At 49.0% G+C, this 25,917-nt stretch overlaps 1 protein-coding gene across 1 annotated transcript in view; it reads left to right on the top strand.

Moving 5' to 3' along the window:
- TMEM87B (transmembrane protein 87B) overlaps positions 1 to 25,917 on the top strand; it is a 206,756-nt gene that overhangs the window by 152,855 nt on the left and 27,984 nt on the right. Inside the window, exon 14 of the mRNA XM_082250961.1 lies at positions 12,289 to 12,392. Within this exon, the coding sequence (XP_082107087.1) occupies positions 12,289 to 12,392 (104 nt within the window). The remainder of the gene's footprint in view (positions 1 to 12,288; positions 12,393 to 25,917) is intronic.

Here is a 25,917-nt window from a genome sequence, read left to right as displayed (position 1 = left end):
AACAAAATTTATTTGAGGACAAATTACAGAGTATCAAACTCGCATTTAGAAGCACATCAAGGCTATGCAAGCCAGACACATTCAATTGGAATACTCCGGTCTCTAATAAGTATAATCTGCGGGGAGACATCTGATAGCAGGCTCCGTCCCCTATACGCGTTATGTCATTGGCTAGACTTCATCAGTAGGGTGCTCATTCACTGGCCCTGTCCAACCTGCGTTTATATGCATTTCGTGCAAATTTCTAAATGCATGTAGTGATTTTTCAATGGTGCCATTTACACTCTGCATTTACCTGTGTTAAGGTGCAGTCAGTTTAGTTGCAAATTCCGTTTATCCAGGATTTGATTACACTCTAAAGCCCCTTTCACACGGGCGGTTGTTCTGACGCTGGTAAAAGCATGTTTCTCTATCGTCCGTTGACAGACGCAGCCTCCAGCTTCTTTAGCTGAATGAGTTATGCTGCCCCCTGCAGGAGTAATCTAGGCAGGAAAAATGTAAATGTACACGCCCACGGGGCCATCCCCACAGGCATAACCCACACACCCTCTGCTCAGCAAACCAGTTTGTTTCTGCCTAGAGAAGGAGTAGGACCTAGGTTTCCTGCTGGGACTTCTGTCTCAGTTTTTTTTTTTTTTTTATTCTTTTCAGAATATTTTGTATTATTTCTCTTTACTGGCTTACTTTGCTAGCTAGTGTTCAGGGGGATACTCCTGGTGATCTGCAAGCAATGCAGGCTGGGCCTTCGTACTGGATAATCTAGATCCCTATGGTCCCCCCAGCCTGGCCTACGAGTGTGAGCAGGTTATAGTCCCGCACTAGGCCTCGCCATGATGGTGCCCCTTTCCGGACGGGGATAAGCCTGCGGGCGGATGCCTTGCCAGGACGCGACAACCTGGAACGCCCTGAGTCGCAGTGTACCCCTCGGCTGGCAGCACCCCCACTTCGGGTGGGAGGAGGTCTGCCCGGAGTGGAAACCGCACAGTCCATGGTATGGTGAGTAAATGTGACCCCCCCCCCCCCTGCCCTTGGTGGCCTTGGGGGGGGGGTGGGCCCTCTCCTGGGGATAATAGGACCTGTACTTCCTAAAAGATCCCCCTGGCCTTTCAGGTACCCGGCCTCTGTGCCCTGTCTCTCTCTCCCGCCCCGGGCTATGTAACTGGGGCGCCTGGCGCCCTGAGGGGGGTGGCAATTTGTACCTTGTTGCTTGCTGGGTCTTGTTGTAGATCCTTGAGGGTTTCATGTGGAGGTCCCTGGCTGCATGGCACGCTGTGGGCGCCACCATCTTGAGTGTTGGCAATGTGTACATTTTTCCCATGGACTTGTATTGGGCAGCCATTTTCCCTGAGCTTCCAATTAAAATGCATTGGCAACCATTTTTGTGTGGTCCTATTGGACTGCACTAGCAGCGTGACCTTTTACATCCAGGCCGAGGTCACTTCCTGTGCTGCTTCTTCCTGCTGCAGGCCATTCAGGAGGGTTTTCTCTGGAGGTCGTACTGTACTGAGGTCTTTGCAGGAATATCCCTGCACACACTGCTGTTATGTGTATATTTAAGGGGGACTCTGCAGACTGCTGCGCTCGGCGGTGGGAACAGCGATCGGCGCTTTCTTAAAGTGAAAGTACTCCGTCTTTCTGTAATTTTGAATATGGAGTCCCAGGCTGTAATTTCACCCTCAGACCCACTCTGTGTGACTCCCGGACAGTCTGGATCGCAGTCGCTGGCCACGATTTCAGCAGCTCTGGAAAGCCTGGCAACAAAAGTTGATTTTTGTCACAGAATTAGGAAGCTAGACTCCTGGCCACTGTCTGTGTGGAGCAATTCTTTTTGGTAGTCTCATCAACTCAAGCCATCTGTCTTTCACACAGCAGCCCATTGTCTGCTGGGGGGATGTGTTACACTTTAATGCTGTCTATTGTTCTTTGGGATCTCGATGCCGGTGTGTCTGGCCTTGAATGAGATTCCTGATTGTTCAGGTGTTTGTGTCATCTATTGTTTACCTGCTAGCATTCTGTGCATTCTGCCTAGGCTGATTTAAGTGCTCAGTTAATTGGTATGTTAATGATATCATGGTCAGCCCTACCTCGTTATCGTAGCTATTGTGTGATATTTTGTGTAAATATTTGACTGGCCAATGACATACTTCTCCAATGTATAAAAGTCTGTGAGTTGGTTTTAATAAACAGTTCATTCTGGTTTGACCCCAAAACTTGTACTGTCTAGTTCTTGGGGTAACTATAGCCAGATTCACGGATCCCGTGTTCCAGATTTCTTAGGAAGCAGTCTTCTTGGCGGAGATACCCAGTCGGGGTGTCCTGTTCCGTCACATTTGGTTGGCAGCGGTGGGATGCTTCCTTGTGCCTGGAACATCCAAACCACCAACGGGATCTTGTCGGATGGAGCTTTACTCCAGCCTTAAGCGAACCACACTCAAGGATCTGCTGGAATCAAGAGGACAGAATGCTGGCAACAAGTCAAAGGCCACCTTAATTGCTGAGTTGATGTGATGGAGAGTGACCAAGCCAGCGACCAAAGCAGAGGGCCAGCTATGGAGGGGTCCGGAATGTCCGAGCTCCAGCGAGAGATCCAGTGGCGGCTGTCACTCTACAGCACCACTCCCCCCCAAGAGGTGATCACCCAGATAATTACAGACATGACCCGCCTGAAAATGCTTGAGGTCCAGAAGGAGATGGGGGGTACTGCAGTTGCAGAACAGGGTATCCGCAAGAAACTTCCCTTTGCGGCGTTCCGACCCTTCCAGGATGGGGTGGAGGAAATCGACCGATACCTACATGTCTTCGAGACACAGTGTGGTCTCCAGGGAATTGACAAAGCTGACTGGGTCACCATCCTCATCAGCAAGCTGTCTGGTCGAGCACTGGATGCTTTTGAAGCCATACCTGCGGAAGACAAAAAAGACTATGAGCGGATCAAGGAGCGGCTGCTGGCAAGATACGCAATCACCCCCGAAGCTCATCGGTCCAAATTTCGCAGATTACAACGGGAAGAGGGTCAGCCCTATACGGAATGGGCTCATCAGATGTCCCGATCGGTAGATGCATGGTTCTCTGGCTGTCAGGCGACTACCTTAGCGGACGCTGCCCAGCTGGTCCTACTGGAACAGTTCTACAAACAATCCCCTATTGAAGTGCGCCAGTGGGTTCAAGACCAAAAGCCCTTGACGGTAGACAAAGCAGCGGTACTAGCCGACCAGTATATGGATACCCGGAGATCCCACCAACCAGAGCCTCGCAGCTTCCCCAGACCACTACCAGCACCTGTCCATATCCAACCATCTGCCCGGCAGTCAGTCACCCTCCCCGCAAAGGCCCGACCGGCTATACCCATCCAGAAGACTGGGCCTCGCTGCTATGGGTGTAATCAAATGGGACACCAACGAGCTAACTGTCCTCTGAATGTCAATGCCAGTTCATGGCACTGTGCTGCCCCTAGCCCAGCCCGAGCGGCCGCTCATTGCCTGGGGGCCGCCTCACCATCTACCTCAAGCAGTTGGGGTGAAGAGGAGTTTGGGCTACTCCATGAGGTGAACCCGATCCAAGCTGCTGCAGATTACAACCGCAGTCACCACCGACAGGCTGTAAGGGTGAATGGGCGACCTGCCCAAGGACTCAGGGACAGCGGAGCTACTATTACCTTGGTACAACCCAGGATGGTTACATCGACCGAGAAGACCGGGAGGTCCATAGCCATGCGAGTGGCTGGAGGAAAAGTTTTACGCATCCCTACGGCCCAAGTGCATATGGATTGGGGTTTAGGATCCAGAGACGTGGAAGTTGGAGTTATGAGAGATTTACCCGCAGATGTTCTACTTGGAAATGATTTGGGGCATCTTTCTTCATCTTTCCTTGTGGATTTATCCCCAGAAGCCTTCCCTGTGACCACCCGAAAGCAAGCAAGGCAAGCAGAGGCAGCACTCGATGATGGGACCCAGGTGAGACCTAACTTCCCTAACCCCGACCAGACTGTACCACCCCTTACCTGGGCTACCCCAAATGACTTTACCCAGGAACTACTATCTGACCGGACGTTAGCTGGTTACCGGGAAAGGGCAGGAATGGACCCCGGGGGATTAGAAAGGGAATGGATAGAGTGGGATCGGGAATTACTTTATCGGGTGACCGAAGGGAAGGGATCCCATCCGGTGCCCAAGCGACAGCTGGTCGTGCCGCAGAAATATCAGCGTGACCTGCTTAGCATCGGACATGACATTCCCCTAGCTGGTCACTTCGGAGTGACCAAAACCCATCACCGTTTGACTCGGCTATTCTTCTGGCCAGGGATAACTAGGGACATCAAACAGTATTGTCGTACCTGTGACACTTGTCAGCGGGTGGGAAAGAAGGGTGACCGATCGAAAGCTTCTTTGTACCCCCTACCAATCATAGCTGAGCCCTTTAGCCGGATAGCCATAGACCTGGTAGGACCATTACCCCGACCCAGTCCCTCTGGGAAGAGATATATCTTGACGGTGGTAGATTATGCTACTCGTTACCCGGAGGCAATTCCCCTGACAAACATCCATGCAGAGACAGTGGTGGAGGCACTGCTTCGGATCTTTGCCAGGGTGGGTTTCCCTCAGGAGATTATCTCGGACCAAGGGACCCAGTTTACTGCAGACCTGACCCGGCAGTTGTGGAAGCTCTGTGGAATAAAGCCTCTACAGAGCTCACCCTACCACCCCCAGACTAATGGATTATGTGAGCGGTTCAATGGAACGCTGAAGCAACTACTGCGGACGTTCGCAACTACTCACCGGGACTGGGAGAAATTTCTGCCGCACCTCCTGTTCGCTTACAGGGAAGTGCCGCAGGAATCTACGGGGTTCTCCCCATTTGAGCTATTGTATGGAAGACGGGTGAGGGGGCCACTAGATCTACTTAGAGCCCATTGGGAAGGAGGTGTAGGGGCTGAGGAGACCTCTGTTGTAGGATACGTACTAGCGCTCAGGGATCGGCTGAAGGAACTCACGGACACCGTGCGGGAGAACCTTCAGACCGCGCAGGGGCGGCAGAAGCGGTGGTATGATCGTACTGCCCGGGACCGCACCTTGGCTGTAGGGCAGAAAGTTCTTGCCCTCAAGCCTACCAAGACGGACAAATTACAGGCCTCCTGGCAGGGACCCTACAAGGTAGTACAGCAAATATTTGACACTACCTATTTGGTAGCTAAGTGCTCGGATGAAAGAGTCCAGCGGACCTTCCATGTGAACATGCTCAAGGCGTACCAAGAGAGGCCCGAGGAGATAGCCGCCATATGTGCTCCCGCCGTGGAAGATTCCGAGAACCTTCCCCTACCAGAGCTGCCGGTGGGAGATAATGACAGAGCAGGTGTAGAGACAGTGAGGTTAGATGGGCAGCTAGGGCCAGAGCAACAGGACCAGGCCAGGCAGGTCCTTAGGCAGCGTCAGGACATGTTTTCCACCAAACCTGGGTACACTACAATGACAGTGCACCGGGTGGAGACCCCAGGACAGCCACCTATCCGGCAAGCGGCTTACCGGGTACCCGAGTCAGTGAGAGAAGGTATGCGGAAGGAGATAAGGGACATGCTCGATTTAGGAGTCATCGAACCCTCCAATAGCCCCTGGGCATCCCCAGTAGTGTTAGTACCAAAACGGGATGGTACTACCCGCTTCTGCGTGATTACCGTCGACTAAACGACTGCACAACGACTGACGCATACCCCATGCCCCGGGTCGATTAACTGTTAGACCGCATTTCCCGAGGTAGTTTCCTAACTACCCTTGACCTATGCAAAGGGTACTGGCAGATTCCTCTGGATCCGGAATCTGTTCCAAAGTCAGCATTCATCACCCCTTTTGGCTTGTACCAGTCTAAGGTCATGCCGTTTGGGATGAAGAATGCTCCGGCAACGTTCCAGAGGATGGTAGATCAACTGCTCGATGGCCTCCAGGATTATGCCTGTGCATACCTGGATGACATTGCGATCTACAGCGATACCTGGGAGGAACATCTTCTCCACTTGGGTACTGTGTTAGATCGCATCAGGGCTGCTGGACTAACATTAAAACCGGAGAAATGCAACGTAGGGACATCCGAGGTTCAGTACCTTGGGCATCGGGTAGGCCGTGGGCAACAGCGACCCGAACCAGCAAAAGTAGAGGCCATTGCAAACTGGCCCACCCCCCAGACAAAAACCCAGGTCCTAGCATTCCTAGGCACTGCAGGGTACTATAGGAGGTTTGTACCCGACTATAGCACAATAGCTAAACCCCTGACTGACTTGACAAGAAAAAATCTTCCTCGCCAGGTCCTGTGGTCCCCAGAGTGTGAAAATGCTTTCCAGTGCCTGAAAAATGCTTTGATTTCTGCCCCAGTTTTAGCTGCTCCTGACCCAACCAAACGTTTTTGTGTCCATACAGATGCCTCTACCTTTGGGTTGGGAGCAGTTCTAAGCCAAGTGGGCGCCGACGGCAGTGAGCACCCTGTTGCCTACATCAGTTGCAAGTTACTACCCCGGGAGGTGGGGTATGCAGCCGTGGAAAAAGAATGTTTAGCGCTGGTGTGGGCCCTGAAAAAACTTCAGCCATATCTCTATGGACAATCCTTCAAGGTGCTCACTGACCACAACCCTTTAATCTGGTTGAATCGAGTATCCGGGGACAATGGACGCTTACTGAGGTGGAGTCTTGCCCTGCAGCCTTACAACTTTTCTGTACAGTACAGGCCGGGACGACAAAATGGCAACGCAGATGGACTTTCTCGGCAAACTGAACTGTGATTGTAGTATGGCTCCCGGACATCCCCAAGCTGACCCGTATCGGATCTAGCCGGGTCTGCTGGACTATGGAACAGGGGGGAAGTATTGTCACAGAATTAGGAAGCTAGACTCCTGGCCACTGTCTGTGTGGAGCAATTCTTTTTGGTAGTCTCATCAACTCAAGCCATCTGTCTTTCACACAGCAGCCCATTGTCTGCTGGGGGGATGTGTTACACTTTAATGCTGTCTATTGTTCTTTGGGATCTCGATGCCGGTGTGTCTGGCCTTGAATGAGATTCCTGATTGTTCAGGTGTTTGTGTCATCTATTGTTTACCTGCTAGCATTCTGTGCATTCTGCCTAGGCTGATTTAAGTGCTCAGTTAATTGGTATGTTAATGATATCATGGTCAGCCCTACCTCGTTATCGTAGCTATTGTGTGATATTTTGTGTAAATATTTGACTGGCCAATGACATACTTCTCCAATGTATAAAAGTCTGTGAGTTGGTTTTAATAAACAGTTCATTCTGGTTTGACCCCAAAACTTGTACTGTCTAGTTCTTGGGGTAACTATAGCCAGATTCACGGATCCCGTGTTCCAGATTTCTTAGGAAGCAGTCTTCTTGGCGGAGATACCCAGTCGGGGTGTCCTGTTCCGTCACAATTTTGTCATGAATAAGGTTATTAGTTGTAAACGGCCGCTGCCTTCTCCATCTTTGGTGGAGTCCTCTGATTCAGAGGCTGATGGGGGCCCGTGGACGCCCCCCTACCTGAAGGGTCGCTGTCCTCGCAGTCAGATGGTGAAGAGGACCTGTCTTCTTCAGCTGCAGCGCGGGAACGAGCTTTGGTGGAAGCCCTGATTGTTTCAGTGAGGGAAACTTTAAAATTGGCTGATGAGCCCACACCGGCAGGGACACGGGTGGCCTTTGGCTCCCGCAAGACCCAAAAGTCTGGCAAGGTTTTTCCCTGTTCCGAGACTTTTCATGATATTGTGAATGAACAATGGCGGCACGTTAAGCACGTGCTAGTTGTGCCAAAACGCTTTAAACGCCGGTATCCTTTAGCTGATAGTCTCCAGCCGTTGGATGGTGCCACTTAGGGTGGATCACCCTGTTTCCAGGTTGAACAAATCTACCATTGTGCCGGTGGAAGATTCCCCCGTTTTTTCAGATCCGGTGGACAGGCGGGTGGAATCTTCACGTGTTGGTGGGTTCCATTTTGAAACCGGTCTTTGTGACTGTTTTGGTATCGCAGAAAGTTACGGAATTGGTTAGGGTTCTGAAAGGGAACATGGACCCTAAAGTAGTTTCCCCAGAACTGATGGAACTTGTGGACCCAGACCCTGGTGTTCCTGTGATGCGTCCCTGGATGCAGCTCCCCTGGTGGCCAGAGTTTCGGCTGTGGGGATTGCCCTACGGTGCATGGTTTGGCTGAAGAGCTGGTCGGCTGACCAAGCTTCCAAGAAAGCCCTGACAGATCTCCCTTTTCTGGGAGAGTGTTTGCCGAACTCACAGGATGAGTTGATCAAGGGTCTGACTGGCGGGAAGAGTACTCTTCTTCCTCAATCCTACAAAGGTAAAACACCCCGTGCTAAGTGGGGTCCTTCCTTTACTGCTCATAGATTATTTTTTTCGTGCCCCCAGGACACAAGAAAAAGGTAAGCCGTTCAGAGCTTCTGGATGGTCTAAGAAGCACTGGGGCAAGTCCAAGACCAGTCAGTCCAGTGCTGCGGACAAGTCCTCTTCAGCATGAAGAGGCACCCTCACCCATTTCTGATTTTTTCCGGGTACAAAATCGAATTCTGGTCCCAGCCGGGGGACAGGTTTTTTCAGTCAAATCTTCACCTGTCTCCAGAGCGTTTGGAAGATCTTCAGAAAGCTATGCGGGACCGCCTGGTTAAGGGAGTGATCGTGCTGGTTCCTCTGCAGGAACGTTCTCAAGGTTTCTATTCAAACCTGTTCATGGTGCTCACAAAGGAGGGCAAGGTGCGTCCAATCCTGGATCTCAAGGCTCTGAACTGCTTTGTGCGGATGTAGAAGTTTTGAATGGAGACCATTCGGTCTGTGGTGGCCTCCTTGAATTAGGGGGATTTTCTGGCCTCCATCGATATCAAGGATGCTCATCTCCATGTCCCCATATTCGAGGGACATCAGCGATTCCTCTGCTTTACGGTGGCATTTTTAATTTGTGGCGTTACCCTTTGGTCTCGCATCCACTCCCAGAGTTTTTACCAAGGTCCTGGCCCCTGTGCTGGCCTTGTTACGTCAGAGGGGAATCCCAATTTTGGGATATCTGGACGATCTCCTGTTGCGCTCAGACTCTCATTCGGATCTGTTGGGAAAAATCTCTATTACAGTTCAGACCCTTCAAGAATTTGGGTGGACGATCAATTTCAAGAAATCTGCTCTATCTCCATCCGTATGGGTCACTTATCTGGGGCTGACTCTCGACTCCTCTCTTGCAAGGGTCTTTCTCCCCTTGGAAAAGCTTCAGAAGTTGCAAAGAGGAATCAGGTTGCTGATGGAAACTGATCAGTCCTCCCTGCAGGCCTTCATGAGGGCCCTGGGTCTGATAGTGTCTACCTTCGAAGCTGTCCTGTTTGCTCAGTCTCATTCCAGACCTCTGCAGAAAGATTCTGGCAAAATGGAACAGGGACCCTCGGTCATTAGACCAGAAGATTAGTTTGTGTCATCTCACAAAGTCGGCTCTATCCTGGTGGATCCAGTCTCCTGCCTTGTGTCAGGGCAAGTCCTTCCTGTCACTGTTCTGGACGGCGGTCACCACAAACCTGCCAGGCTGGAGTAAAGTGCTGGGGAAGCTCTGTGCCCAGGGGACTTGGGCATCAGAAGAGTCCTCCTTGCCGATCAACATTCTGGAGCTAAGAGCGATCAAGCTTTGCCTGTTCCACCGAATGAGCCAGCTACACGGTTCTCTGGTTCGGATACAGTCAGACAATGCCACGGCTGTGGCTTGCATCAATCATCCAGGGGGCACCGACTGTCCTGGCGGCCAAGGAGGTGGCCGAGATTCTGGTTTGGGCAGAAGCCAATGTTCCAGCTCTTTCCGCAGTCCACATCACGGGTGTGGAGAATTGTCAAGCAGATTATCTGAATCGTCAGGTGTTGGATCAAGGGGAATGGTCCCTTCATCCGGAGGTGTTTCACCTCCTGTGTGCCCGGTTAGGGACTCCGGAGGTGGATCTGTTTGCGTCTCGCCTCAACAGAAAAGTCCGGAGGTTTGTGGCCAGGTCTTTGGATCCTCTGGCCGATGCCACAGACGCTCTGGTGGCTCCTTGGAGCCAGTATCGGCTGATTTATGCCTTTCCTCCTCTTGTACTTCTGCCGAGGTTTCTTCGCCGGGTGGCGGTAGAAGGCATTCCAGTCGTTCTGATGGCACCAGACTGGCCTCGGCGGTCTTGGTTTGCAGACCTGGTAAAAATGGTCGTAGATCCTCCATTGAGACTTCCTCTGTGGTAAGATCTGCTGTCTCAGGGACGAATCTTCCATCCTGCTTTACGGTCGCTGGCTTTAACGGTTCGGCTGTTGAAAGCAAGGTATTGAGGGATAGAGGCCTTTCTGACTCTGTGATTCCTACCCTCTTGAATGCCAGGAAGTCGACATCTAGGTAGATCTATCATCGTACGTGGAAATCGTACATTTCATGGTGTGAATCGCTGCAGCTGAACCCTCACTTGTTTTCTATAGCTAGGGTTTTGGCCTTTTTACAAAAAGGGGTTGAGCAGCACCTGGTGTTGGGCACTATAAAGGGTCAGGTGTCGGCCTTGGCTATTTACTTCCAACATCCGTTGGCTACTAATAGCTTGATTCGCACTTCAGGGGGTGCGTCATCTGGGTCTTCCAAGGAGATCTCCGTTAGCTCCGTAGGATCTCAATTTGGTTTTATCTGTTCTTAAAAAGCCTCCTTTTGAGAATATTAGGGAGATTTCTCTGCTTTCTTTGTCGCAGAAGGTTGCCTTCCTAGTGGTTATTACTTCTGCTTGCAGTATATCTGAGTTGGCGGTGTTGTCCTGTCATTTGTCTTTTTTGGTGGTCCACATGGATAAAGTGGTTCTCCGACCTAATCTGTCTTTTCTCCCTAAGGTGGTGTCGGATTTTAATCTTAATGAAGACATTGTGTTGCCTTCCTTGTGTCCTAAACCTAAGCATCCCAAAGAATTTGCCTTGCACTCTTTCGATGTGGTTCGGGCGATAAGAGTTTATCTGACAGTTACTGAATCCTTTAGAAAATCGGACTCTCTTTGTCCTTACGGACGGTCCTTGCAAAGGTTTGGCTGCGTCTGCTGCGACCATTTCGAGGTGGATCAGGCAGATGGTTGTTCAGGCTTATTCACTCAAGGGTCAGGTTCCTCCTTTTCCCTGTGAAGGCACATTCTACTAGAGCGCTGAGTGCCTCTTGGGCTTTTCGCCATCATGCCTCTGTTGTACAAATTTGTAAGGCAGCAACTTGGTCGTCTGTGCACACCTTTACAAAATTCTAGAAGGTGGATTTGTTGGCATTTTTGGATGCCTCTTTTGGCCGCAAGGTTTTGCAGGCTGCTGTTTTTCGTAAGAAAATGTTTTTTTGTTTCTCTTATAGGGGTCTTTTTAACCTGGATGAGCTCCTGTTGTTTGGTTAAGCTTCATGTTACCCAGTGGGCTAAGTGTAACCTTTAGAGTTTACGTTACTTTCTGGTTGCGTTATTCCCACCCCTCATGCCTACACTGCTTTGGGACATCCCATTTAGCTAATGAAGATGGAGGCTGCGTCTGTCAATGGACGATGGAGAAAACACGATTTTTTAAAGCTCTTTCCGTAAAATCTTTTTCTATTGACAGACGCAGCACCCGCCCCTCTGATATGGGGATGTTTTTTTCTTCACTGCTTACAACTAAACTGGTTTGCTGAGCAGAGGGTGTGTGAGTAATGCCTGTGGGGACAGCCCGTGGGCGTATACATTTACATTTTTACTGCTTAAACTACTCCCGCAAAGGGCAGCATAACCCATTCAGCTAATGAAGATGGAGGCTGCGTCTGTCAATGGACTTCAGAGAAAAAGATTTTACGGTAAGATCTTACAAAAATCTTGTTTTTGTTATTTTGAAATTCAAACACTCCTGGTACAGAGATCACTCCCGTTTTTGTACATTGCATTTATATGTGATTACTTGCATTTAGCTGGGGTAGTAAATTCTTGCCTTTTGTATAACAATTGTTTGCAGTACAAAGAAGAAATAAGTAATTAACTGTGTTTTATGTACAGATAGCTGCGGTAAATTGCTCCTGGACGCAGTCAACTTTATTTTTCCTGAATGCACAAAACTGTATGTTATGAAAACATTGCTAAATGCAGTTTGTGAACCGGGCCATGGGGATGCAATGTCTGCATTTAGCTGCGGTAAATATGTTCCTTTATCCACAGCTGAAAGCTGAAATCTAACCGCCCGTGTGAAAGGGGCCTTATTGCAGCTAAAAGCAGGAACCTCTAAACATAGGAAAAAAGTGATCTGGGAGGCATAAAAGTACTTTTTAACTTTGTGTTTTTATAGGACTGGATGGAGCTCTGGGTGGATGATGCTTTCTGGAGATTCCTCTTTTCTGTGGTGTTACTCGTTATAATGTTTTTATGGAGGCCATCTGCAAACAACCAAAGGTACACACATTTTTACAAGGGTCATTTTATTATCTTAGTTTTATTTAGCTTTTTCCAGACTCTACACCTTTGCCTTTTCAATTGAAGGCAAAATAAACCACCTTTCTCTATCGCTCATTGACAGACGTAGTCCTCGGTGATTCAACACCCTCGGGTTATGCTGCCCTCTACAGGAGTAGGACTAGACAGGAAAGAAAACGTTCTGGCCACACCCTAGGGGCAGTCCCAGAGGGTATATCCTCTCACTTCCTGCTCTAGCAAATCAGTTTTTTTCTGTCTAGTTAGGAGTAAGGACCTAGATACCTTGCTGGGATCTTCGGTCCTGGCAGGATTTTTTTCTTAGAAAAGATTTTTTAGACAGCTTTTTTTCTCCAGTGTTCCTGTGAGATCTTCAAGCAAGAAAGCTGAACTGGGCGACGGGCTGGATGTTGAGATCCAGTGGTCACCCCAGTTCAGCCTACGAGCGCGTGCAGGCCATAGCTCCGCGCTGGGTCGGCCGCGACATAGTCCCACTGGACGGGGACTGACCCTGCGAGTTAAACGTCTCGCTGAAACGCCAAAGACCATGAGTCACGGCGTCAGTATTGGTCGACAGCCCTCCTACCTCGGTGGAGAGGGGTACTGTCAGGAGTTGGCGCCCGCCTGGTTCCGGTATGGTGAGTAGTATGTTCCCCCTTTCCCCCTGACGGGTCTTGTGGTGAACGCGGGCCCCTCTCTGTAATGGTAAGGATGGGTTCCCCTCTATCCTATAACATGTCACAGATCCCCCTAATTGAGTGTGATTTTTGTGTACAAGAAGCCAGGAGGCTTGGTTTGGGAGCTGACAATCTAATTGTAAAAATGTGAAAATGATTGTAGTCAGTGGCAGTACTAGATCTTTACTGTGATAGTATAAGGTATCCTACCTGTCAGAAGCCACAAGGCGATGTCTATACATGTATACTGCATTCCAGATCATTCCTCCAGCTAAGCAGATGCCTCCCGACGGCCACGGACCGCATACGGCCCACCAGGGTCCGGTACCGCCGACCACGCTGACCACCATGAGGGTGAAGGGTTGTGAGGCCGAGATCCTTCTGCAGACATGCCGCTATTCTGTGCAAGCCGCCGCCATTGTCTGGTAGATCGCACGAGCCGCCATTTTGGTGTAGCCTCGTGTCTCCAGCATGGGGGCGGCCATGTTTGAGGTGACTCAAACACCTCATGGAGCCAGGGGGAGGCGTCGGCAGGCATGTTAAGGGGCGGAGCCGCCTCCTTTACCCAGGAAATAGGGCCAAAGACTTCCTGTCTGTAACAAGACAGCACTGAGCAAGCTGATGAAAACTTCTGTGCATCAGGGATGAGCCTTGGGGTCTCTCTCTCTCTCTCTCTCTCTCTCTCTCTCTCTGTGGGGTCCAAAAAGGCAGGTAACACTGAGGGGTGCTGTTGCGACTGGGGGACACAAAAAAAAAAAAAAGTTTTTTACTTTGTCATTTTTTGTCGCTGGCAAGTGTCTTGTATAATCATTGACCCTGCCGCATAGGTATCCCCACCTGATCCCCTCAAGGTGGCCGCAGGACCCTCCAGTACCCCACTTGTTTTTAATGCATTATCTGCAGTTTTGGAGTCTCTGGTATCCCGGGTGGAGGTGGCCTGTCAGGGACGGGGGTCAAGAAGCGACCCCCGCCTACCCCTATTGTTTATCAGATACTTCAGATACGGGGACAAGCAACGGGGGATAGATCTGCCACATAGGTAAAGTATCTAGCTGTCTCCATCCCTAGTGAAATATGGAAAAAACAGACGGAATTGTGGGACTTTGTGTGAGTGCAGCTAGATATATATATATATATATATATATATATATATATATATATATATATATATATGATTGTATTAAATGTCATGGAGATAGGATAAAATCCCAAATAGGGGACCTATAATGACCTAGCAACAAATCTGACATTCACAATCAATGAAGTAACATGAATCAAGAATAGATCATATATATAAAATTAATCTAGGCAAGAATAAATGCAATAATAATATACACAAAATCATTGTTACTAAATAACAGATTTATTGTGACAGCTTAGTCTCTGTAGGTACACAATCTTATAATATACATAAATCACTTAATAAGACCCAAACAATGGGGACCCACAGAGAGCTGACACATAGTTCACATATTAGATTCAAAATTCATAGCCTATAATATCACATCTATTGATATCAATAACAAGTCATGTTTTTAAAAAGTTCGCATAAACAAAAGTACATTAATAACATTTCGAAACTGATTATTCATGAGAGACAAATAAAATACGGGAATATATTCTTTGTAAATACATGATTTTTCATTTTGACAGACTTGTACATGATGGCTGAGTAATTGTAGGCTCGACGCGTTTCGTGGACCTCCGTCCACTCATCAGGAGCATAGGAACTAAATTGTATGTCTGAAAATATAAGTTTGGATATATATCAGAATAATGATATGAACACAGGGAGAAATAGGAATGTATATCAAAGTATATAAGGAATTGACAACTACCTTGAGCAGTGTCATGTCTACAAAAGTCCAATCCCAGAGAGGAGGTATAGGGCTGGGCCGAGATACGCCTGACCCGGGGCTGAGGCATGGATAACATCCAATAAAATGGGGAGGAGCATTGAAAGAGTAAAAAATGCCATATGGAAATGAAGAAATCAATAGGAAACCAGGCAAATAGTCAAAGAATGAAATCGTAAATAATTCGATATCAGTAGAATCTGGAAATATATAATAAGATAGACTTGATTTAGTTTTGATTCTTCTAATAAAATGAAAATATATTTTGTAAAGCGGAAAAAGAATGTGTCTAGATATAAGAAGAATTAGAAGTTCTAAGTGATCGATAGGAGTCAGGAAGCCACCAGAGACAGTGCCAACACTAAGGGGATACCAGAAAGAGATCTCAAACAAGAGGTGTCAAGCATAGTAGTGAACAGGTGAGAAAATTACTTGAATAAAGGGGGCAGATAAAAGTGAAAATGTTCCTTGTGTTACCAGGTGATTTTAAAGGTGATTCCAAAATGAAAGAGCGAAATTAGGAGAGAAACCAGAGCCGTTGTGAGGAGGAGGACTCCAAGGAAGCTTATAGCCATCCCAAATAGCAAGTAAATCGTGCAAAAACAGGAAAAACGGAGGCATGCAATAAAGAGCAAGATAGAGTTGCATATAGACAGCCAGACTACCAAGAGTTAGATGTGCAGGGACTCACCAATGTACACTGACAAGATAAAAGGCTGAAGTAATAACTAGGCTGCATCTCCCCAGATACGGATGTAATCCACGCCAACGCCATGTCGGCGTCGGATATATATGGACGGACAACAGACCCATCCACATCCGGTCAGAAGACCGGATGCTGGTCGAAGAGGACCGCCTCCGATGCAGATGGATATCAGTCACCATAGCGACGCGGCGTCGAAAGGACGCCACGCCGCTGGTCTACTGTGCATGGCGCCGATGGTAGTAGCACAGCCACGCCCCCAGCCTGGATGTAATGAACAGAGACAGGCGAAAGGGGCGGCAGCCAAATACCATCGCAGCCCCGGTGCAGGGAGCCCGAACACAGGAACCTGACCTACCATATCAATCTGGGACTTGGATGATAATCTTAGAAGGGGATAACTTATACTCAAAAAAATAAATAAACAGGGGGGGGGGGGGGTTATTAAAACATAAAAACTAAAAATAAAGGATTAATGGGTAAATAATTAATTAATAAGATATATATTTACCCATTAATCCTTTATTTTTAGTTTTTATACTCCATATGTTTTAATAACCCCCCCCCCCCCCCCCCTGTTTATTTATTTTTTTTTTTTTTTGAGTATAAGTTATCCCCTTCTAAGATTATCATCCAAGTCCCAGATTGATATGGTAGGTCAGGTTCCTGTGTTCGGGTTCCCTGCACCGGGGCTGCGATGGTATTTGGCTGCCGCCCCTTTCGCCTGTCTCTGTTCATTACATCCAGGCTGGGGGCGTGGCTGTGCTACTACCATCGGCGCTATGCACAGTAGACCAGCGGCGTGGCGTCCTTTCGACACCGCGTCGCTATGGTGACTGATATCCATCTGCATCGGAGGCGGTCCTCTTCGACCAGCATCCGGTCTTCTGACCGGATGTGGATGGGTCTGTTGTCCGTCCATATATATCCGACGCCGACATGGCGTTGGCGTGGATTACATCCGTATCTGGGGAGATGCAGCCTAGTTATTACTTCAGCCTTTTATCTTGTCAGTGTACATTGGTGAGTCCCTGCACATCTAACTCTTGGTAGTCTGGCTGTCTATATGCAACTCTATCTTGCTCTTTATTGCATGCCTCCGTTTTTCCTGTTTTTGCACGATTTACTTGCTATTTGGGATGGCTATAAGCTTCCTTGGAGTCCTCCTCCTCACAACGGCTCTGGTTTCTCTCCTAATTTCGCTCTTTCATTTTGGAATCACCTTTAAAATCACCTGGTAACACAAGGAACCTTTTCACTTTTATCTGCCCCCTTTATTCAAGTAATTTTCTCACCTGTTCACTACTATGCTTGACACCTCTTGTTTGAGATCTCTTTCTGGTATCCCCTTAGTGTTGGCACTGTCTCTGGTGGCTTCCTGACTCCTATCGATCACTTAGAACTTCTAATTCTTCTTATATCTAGACACATTCTTTTTCCGCTTTACAAAATATATTTTCATTTTATTAGAAGAATCAAAACTAAATCAAGTCTATCTTATTATATATTTCCAGATTCTACTGATATCGAATTATTTACGATTTCATTCTTTGACTATTTGCCTGGTTTCCTATTGATTTCTTCATTTCCATATGGCATTTTTTACTCTTTCAATGCTCCTCCCCATTTTATTGGATGTTATCCATGCCTCAGCCCCGGGTCAGGCGTATCTCGGCCCAGCCCTATACCTCCTCTCTGGGATTGGACTTTTGTAGACATGACACTGCTCAAGGTAGTTGTCAATTCCTTATATACTTTGATATACATTCCTATTTCTCCCTGTGTTCATATCATTATTCTGATATATATCCAAACTTATATTTTCAGACATACAATTTAGTTCCTATGCTCCTGATGAGTGGACGGAGGTCCACGAAACGCGTCAAGCCTACAATTACTCAGCCATCATGTATAAGTCTGTCAAAATGAAAAATCATGTATTTACAAAGAATATATTCCCGTATTTTATTTGTCTCTCATGAATAATCAGTTTCGAAATGTTATTAATGTACTTTTGTTTATGCGAACTTTTTAAAAACATGACTTGTTATTGATATCAATAGATGTGATATTATAGGCTATGAATTTTGAATCTAATATGTGAACTATGTGTCAGCTCTCTGTGGGTCCCCATTGTTTGGGTCTTATTAAGTGATTTATGTATATTATAAGATTGTGTACCTACAGAGACTAAGCTGTCACAATAAATCTGTTATTTAGTAACAATGATTTTGTGTATATTATTATTGCATTTATTCTTGCCTAGATTAATTTTATATATATGATCTATTCTTGATTCATGTTACTTCATTGATTGTGAATGTCAGATTTGTTGCTAGGTCATTATAGGTCCCCTATTTGGGATTTTATCCTATCTCCATGACATTTAATACAATCATATATATATATATATATATATCTAGCTGCACTCACACAAAGTCCCACAATTCCCTCTGTTTTTTCCATACTTCAGATACGGATTCGGAGCTGGTCAATGCAGTTGCAGGTCCCTCCTAGGGGGCTGTTGTCTTAGGTAATATCTCCTCAGCAGTGAGGAGCACGTTTCTGCCTCCGCCATAGCACAAGAGTGGTGGATACACTAGTTGTGTCCGTTCGGGAAACCTTTAGTCTTGAGGTTACACCGGCAGAGGTAGCTGAGACTGAGATTCCTTTTTGGTACTTATTAGCCTACCAAAAGGGCGAAGGATTTTCCTTTACCCAAATGGGGTCGTTTTGAAACGAACCCCTGTTATTTCCAAACGCATGGCTAGGTGCTATCCGTTTGAGGAATTCCTCTTTATAGGATAGACGGTACCACCTGCTGTCTTGCCACAGACTGTTAGGATAAAAGGACCTCGTAACTAACGAGGACCTTCCTTTTCTGCTCATAAGAGTTGTTCGTTCCGTGAGGGCGGGCGATAAGGCGAGACCCTCCAAAGCCCCTTTAGAGGGGTTTCAAAGGGCGCTGGTCGGCTAAACAAAGAGTCCAGGTCAGCCAAGCCTGAAGAATATAGCCTGATGCGCCCCTACCCATCTCTGGGGTGGGGGGGTTGTCTTCACCGGTCTCTGGAGGACACAGGATCGAGTTTCGATCACTTCCACCGGTGCGATTCTTCCCTTCTAACATTGAACGGTTTCAGGGGTTCTATTCGAACCTATTCACAATGCCCAGGAAAGAGGGCAAGGTGCGTCCAAATCTGGACTTGGGAAGAAATAGAGTCCATCCGTACAGTGGTGGCCTCCCTGCATCAGGGGGATTTCCTGGCGTCCATAGACATTTAGGAGGCCTATCTTTATATCCCCATTATCGCAGGACATCAGCGTTTTTTCGCTTTCCCAAAGATCATCCCTGGTTCCCACCAGGAGACTGAACTATCTGGGCCTAAGGTTGGATACATCCTGGGCAAGAGAGTTTCTCCTTGCGGAGAAACTCCAGAAGGTTCAGTCAACGATTCGGATGTTGCTGTCCGTCAATTGGCTGGGACTGATGGTGGCCTTCTTAGAGGCAGTACCATAAACCCAGTCTCATACCCAAATTCTCCTGAAGGAGATTCTTTTTTAATGGAATCAGAATTCCGATTACCTGGACAATCGGATCCGGTTGAGCGAGCGGACCAGGAAGTCTCCGATGCTCAACCAGGGGAAGTCATTTCTTCCGATAGTATCCAGATTTCCAATAGGGTATCGGAACTGAGAGCGATCAGATTTTGTCTGATTTACTGGATCGAGCAGCTCTAGAGCAGCCCGATTCGGATCCAATCGCATATGGCCTCTTCATCCAGAGGTTTTTCACTAGCTGTCCCTTAATTGGGACATCCCGGATGGGGATCTGTTGGCACCTTGGCTCAACAGGAAGGTGCGGAGGTTTGTAGCTCGCACCGCGATCCTCCAGCGGACGCAGCAGAAACGCTAATCGCCCCGTGGGGGCAGTATCAGCTACGGCATGCCTTCCAGCCTCTCAAGTTGCTGCGGGAACTTCTTCGCAGGATAGAGGTGGAGGGAATTCCAGTTATTCTGGAAATTCCGGACTGACCTCGTCGAGCCTGGTACGCCGACTTGGTGAGGCTAGTCGCGGACGCTCCTTGGAGACTTCCTCTCAGGGAGGATTTGCGGTCTCAGGGACCGATCTTCCATCTTGCTTTACAGTCGCTGGCTTAATGGCCTGGCCATTGAGACCCAGGTACTGAAGGACAAGGGAGTGTCAGCTTCAGTTATTCCTACTTCCAGTTAAAGCAAGGAAAGCGACTTCCAGCACATGGAAGTCTTATATTGCGTGGTGTGAATCTCTTGGATTTCCCCCACATACCTATTCGGTGATCCGAATTTTGGTCTGTCTGCAACAAGGGGTTGAGCAGAAACTATCCTTGAGCACGATTAAGGGTCAGGTTTTCGGCAGTAGCAATCTTCTTTTTAGAAACCTTTGGCTAATCATTCCTTGGTGCGGAATTTCATCCAGGGGGTGCGACAGCTGGCTCCGCCAGTGCGCGCACCCTTACCGCCTGGGATCTTAATTTAGTGTGGTCGGTTCTTCAGAAACTTCTCTTTGAAGATATCAGGGAGATTCCCTTGCTTACATTATCCCAGAAGGTGGCCTTCTTGGTGGCCATTACTTCTGTACGCAGGGTGTCAGAACTGGCCGCATTATCCTGTCGTTCCCCAGATCTGGTGGTTCATAGGGATAAGGTGGTTCTTCTTCCGAACCCATCCTTCCTTCCTAAAGTGGTTTTCGTAAGACGGACTCACTTTTGTGATCACAGATAGCCCTTGAAGGGGATTGCCTGTGTCTGCCGCGACCATATCTAGATGGATCAGTCAGACGGTGGTACAGGCTTATTCTATTAAGGGTCGGAATCCTCCGTTCCCTGTTAGGGCGCACTTCACTCGAGCGCTCAGTACTTCCTGGGCCTATCGCCATCAGGCGTCAGTGGTCCAGGTATGTAAGGCGGCCACCTGGTCGTCGGTACATACCTTTACAAAATTTTATAAGATTGATGTGATGGCATCGGCGGATGCCTCATTTGGCCGCAAGGTTTTGCAGGCCGCAATTTGAGGAGACCGGTGGTCTACCTCGAGGGTTTTTTTTTTTTTCTGTTGAAAAATTTCTGTTGAAAAATTTCTGTTGAGTCTCATCACTGAGGATGAGCATTGTAAACTTCTAGTTGGCACCGGTTGGGCCTTCTAGATTGGATTTGATTTCCATTTTCCCACCCCTCAATTGTGGTACTGCTTTGGGACGTCCCGAGGGTGTTGAATCACCGAGGACTACGTCTGTCAATGAGCGATAGAGAAAAATGGATTTTTGTAAAATCTTACCGTAAAATCATTTTCTCTTAGCTCATTGACAGACGTAGTACCTGCCCCTCTGTTTTTGGGTTGGGTTAAATTCTCTAAACACTGCTTTGTGACATAACTGATTTGCTAGAGCAGGAAGTGAGAGGATATACCCTCTGGGACTGCCCCTAGGGTGTGGCCAGAACGTTTTCTTTCCTGTCTAGTCCTACTCCTGTAGAGGGCAGCATAACCCAAGGGTGTTGAATCACCGAGGACTACGTCTGTCAATGAGCTAAGAGAAAAGGATTTTACGGTAAGATTTTACAAAAATCCATTTTTCTCTATCGTTTGACGGACGCAGTCTCTGATCTTCATATCAGTAGGGTTATGCTGCCCCCTACAGGAGTAGGACACTAGACAGAAAAAAGTTCTGGCTACGCCTGTGGGCAGTCCCAGGGGGTATACCCTCTCTCCCTGCTATAGGATGTCAGTTTTGATCTACAAGCAACCATGCTGGATCTGGGTGAAGGGCTGGATATATAGATCCAGTGGTCATCCCACCTGGCCAACGAGCACACGCAGACCTTAGCTCCGCGCTGGGTCGGCTGTGACATAGTCCCACTAGACGGCGACGGGCCCCACGAGTTAAACGTCTCGCCAGGTTGCATATGACCGGGGCTAGGCCCAAGTCGCAGCGTTCCTATTTGGCCGACAGCCCCCCCACCTCGGCGGTGAGGGGTTCTGTCAGGAGATGGCGCCCGCCTGTTCCTGGTATGGTGAGAAAAAATGTTCCCCCCTCTTCCCCTGGCGAATATTAGGGTGGATGCAGGCCCCCGCCCTAGAATAGTCGGACCCTCACAATCCCGGGTTCCCCTCTGTCCTGTCACACCCCCCCACCTACTGCCCCCCCTAGGGGATATTGGGACGTTGGTAACTGCTCCCAGGGGCTGGGTCCGAGCTTCAGGCCGCAGGTGGGGGCAGGGGGTGCGCCACCGGCGATGGACGAACGATCGTGCAGGGGGGATTTCTACCTGTTGCTCCAGGGCCCACCTTCCAATCGATCTTGTCCTGGAGGCTGGGGGTCCCCACAGAGGGTCCTCAGTAGCTCCGCAGGCCGCCATTTTCTTGTAGCCCATGTGCTTTTCATCGGCGGCCATCTTGGTACACCCAGCGCCATTTTTCAGTGCATTTCTAATAGGAATCACTGAATGGGAGTTCCTGGAGGCATTTTTCTGGGTGGAGCCCCTCCCTATACCCTGGGCTGATCTTTCTAGATCAAGATTGCTGCTGACACGTGCTTTGCAGACATTCTGGGACTCCTGGTGCATTTTTGGTGTAGGATGGTGAGTCTAGGGGGGTCTCTCTCGCTCTCTCTCTGCTGGGGGTCTTCAGTGCGCTCTGCCTGATCTCTAGGGGCGCTATAGCGTGGTGGGACATTTAAAAAAAAAAACCTTTTTGCTGACGGGTCCCCCTGGTGTTACATGAACTCTGCAGAACCTGTGTCCCCACCTAACCCCCTCAAGGAGGCTGCAGGGCCCTTCGGATCCCAGCTGTCAATTGATGCACTTTTGGCCGTCCTGGAATCGTTTGTGTCCCAGGTAGAGGTGGCCTTTAAAGGGCGAGGTGCTAAACGCCCTCCACTTACCCCTGCCTCATCTGATGTCTCAGATTCTGAGTCTGACTCAGCAACCGCAGATGCGTGTCTCCCTGCCGGGTCTAGTACCTCGCGCCCTGTCTCCTCTGACAGTGAGGATGACATTTCTACCTCGGCTGCCACGCAAGAAAAGGCGCTGGTGGACGCACTGGTTGTATCTGTGCGTGAGACCCTAAAAATGGAGGACACAGCTGCGACTGGGGCGCAGGTTACGTTTGGCACTCACAAGCCATCCAGAGCGGCAAAGGTTTTTCCCTTTCCTGCGTATTTTGACAACATGCTCAAAAAAAATGGGACCGTCCAAAGCATTCCCCTGGGGTAGCTAAGCAGATTGCTAGACGCTACCCTTTTGAGGACTCCCTTACAAAGAAGTGCAACCTCCGGTCTCAAGACTAAATAAAGCTACCATGGTCCCAGTGGAGGATTCCCCATCCTTTAAGGATCCGGCAGATAAAAAGGCAGAGTCTGTGGCCTGCAATATGTACTCTCTGGCGGGGTCTGCATTAAGACCGGTGTTTACGGTTGCCCTTGTCTCGCAAACATTGACTGAATGGGCTAAGTTACTACGCCGTGACCTCGAGGGGAAGCATCTTCCTCCTGCCTTTGAGGAGCTGTTGGACCAGCTGGTGCAGGGGCTGCAATTTGTTTGCGATGCCACCCTGGATTCTGCTACCATATTGGCCTGACTTTTGGTTTCGGGACTGGTCCTCCGGCTGGCCTGCGGATCAGACTTCAAAGAAGGCTTTGACTGATCTAACTTTTCAAGGAGATTGCCTGCTTTGGGGTTACCCTGGATGACATTATCAAAGGTCTCCCAGGGGGTAAGAGTACCTTTCTCCCACAGGCTAACAAGGGTAAGAACTCTTGTCGCAGAGGGGGTCCCTCTGTCAGGATCAGTGTCCTTAATGATGTGGTCACCTGTTGGTGGCACGGTTGTTGCTGGAACTCGAATCTAGTTTCTCCAGACCTGAGGACAAGGCCACTTCGGCCTGAAGGTGCGCCCTTACCCTTATCTGGGGTGGGGGGTGGGGGGGGGGGGCGTCTTTGCCGTTTCCCGGACCTATGGTTATCCCGGATACAAGACAAATGGGTTCAAGAGGTCATACGGTCCGGTTACAAGATCGAGTTTCGATCCGTCCCGCCTGTAAGGTTTTTCCCTTCCAATCTGCAACTGTTCCCGGATCGCTTACAGGCTTTCTTTGGGGCAGTACAGGATTTGGCACAACATAAGAGTAATGCCCCATACACACGTGCAGATTATCTGCAGACTTTTGTCTGCAGACTTACCAAAACCATATAATATGAGGTCAAACCTAAACACTTTCAATTTGTATGCACTCCGGCAGGCCCTTGCACTACATAGAAAAGGTAAGTCTGGAGACAAAAGTCTGCAGATAATCTGCACGTGTGTATGGGGCATAATAGTTCCGGTTCTGTAAGGCTCGGTTCACACTGGGGAGGCACGACTCCTTACTACTTCGGGGGCGACTTGTGCATTCCCATGCACCAGGACTTCGGAGCGACTTGCATGGACTTCACATAATGGAAGTCTATGCAAGTTGGTTCGAGGTCGCCCCGAAGTAGTACAGGACCCTTTTTCTAAGTCGGAGCGACTTGTGTCGCTCCTATTAGAACGGGTCCTGTAGCAGTCAATGGACCGCGAGGGAGCGCGACTTGTCAGGCTGACAAGTCGCCTGACAAGTCGCGCTAGTGTGAATCGAGACTAAGCGGAGCGTTTTCAGGGCTTTTATTCAAACCTGTTTACGGTTCCCAGGAAGAAAGGCAAGGTGCCTCCAATCCTAGACCTGAAGGCACTGAATTGCTTCGTGCGATTCCAAAAGTTCGCACGGTGGTGGCTTCCCTACATCAGGGGGATTTCCTAGCCTCCATAGACATCAAAGATGCCTACCTTCACATCCCAATATGTGCAGGACACAAATGGTTTCTCAGTTTTGCCGTGGGGGAGGATCACGATCAGTTTGTGGCGTTACCCTTTGGTCTCGTCTCTGCTCCCCGGGTCTTCACAAAGGTGTCGGCTCTGGTCCTGGCGCTGTTGCGACAGCGGGGGATATCGGTCCTGGGTTACCTGGACGATCTGCTTCTACATGCGGAGTCTCCCACGGTGCTGGAAACAAATTTGGAAATCACCATGAGAACTCTGGATGAGTTCAGGTGGATTCTGAACCTTCAGAAGTCGTACTTTGTCCCTTCCATGAGATTGGACTATCTGGGCTTGACTTTGGACTCGTCCTCAGCCAGGGTATTAGTTCCTCCGGAAAAAACTTCAGACTGTGGTTCAGCTATTGCTGTCCAGCAAATGGTTGTCCCTTCAAACCTGTATGAGAGTTCTGGGATTGATGGTGCCATCCTTCGAGGCGGTCTCCTTCGCTCAATTCCACACGAGGATCCTCCAGAAGGAAATCCTTCTCAAATGGGACAAGAATCTGAGCCAGGTGATCAGGGAGTCCCTGATATGGCGGCTTCAATCTCCGGTGCACAAGCAAGGGAAATCCTTCCTTCCTATATATTGGACAGTTGCTACCACGGATGCCAGTCTGTCTGGATGGGGAGGGGTTCTCGGCAGGTGGTCTGGTCCCTGGAAGAATCCAGGCTACCAATCAATGTTCTGGAGCTGAGAGAGATCAGGCTTTGCCTAATCCACTAGATTGAGAACCTGCAGGGTCGTCCAGTGCGCATTCAATCAGACAATGCCACGGCCATGGCTTATGTCAATCACCAAGGGGACACCGAAAGTGTCCTTGCGGCCTTGGAGGTGGCAGGCATCCTTCGATGGGCAGAACTCTTTTGTTCCAGCTCTCTCCACTGTTCACATTCCAGGAGTGGAAAATTGGCAGGCGGATTACCTCAGTTGACAGGCCTTGGATGCAGGGGAATGGTCTCTCCATCGGGAGGTGTTCCAGCAGTTGTGCCTTTGTTGGGGCACTCCAGATGTAGATCTGTTGGCGTCTCGTCTCTGATCAACAGGAAAGTGCAGAGGTTTGAGGCCCGCTCCTGGGACCCTCTGGCAAACGCCGCAGACGCGTTGGTGGCCCTATGGGGTCAGTAGTAGCTGATGTATGCCTTTCCTCCTCTCAAGCTGCTGCCAAGACTTCTTCGCAGGATCGAGGTGGAAGGAATTCTGGTCATTCTTGTGGCTCCGGACTGGCCTCGCCGAGCTTGGTACGCCAACATGGTCAGGCTAGTCGCAGATGCTCCTTGGAGACTTCCTCCCTGGGAGGATCTACTGTCTCAGGGGCCAATCTTCCATCCTGCTTTACAGTCTCTGGCTTTGACAGCTTGGCTGTTGAAAGCCAGGTGCTGATTGCTAAAGGACAGGGGATTGTCT

This window comes from Pelophylax lessonae (assembly GCF_965119305.1).
Source record: "Pelophylax lessonae genome assembly, chromosome: 3".
NCBI lineage: Eukaryota > Metazoa > Chordata > Amphibia > Anura > Ranidae > Pelophylax > Pelophylax lessonae.
Note: the sequence above shows the minus strand (reverse complement) of the source record. Positions and strands in the feature narration are given on the sequence as shown.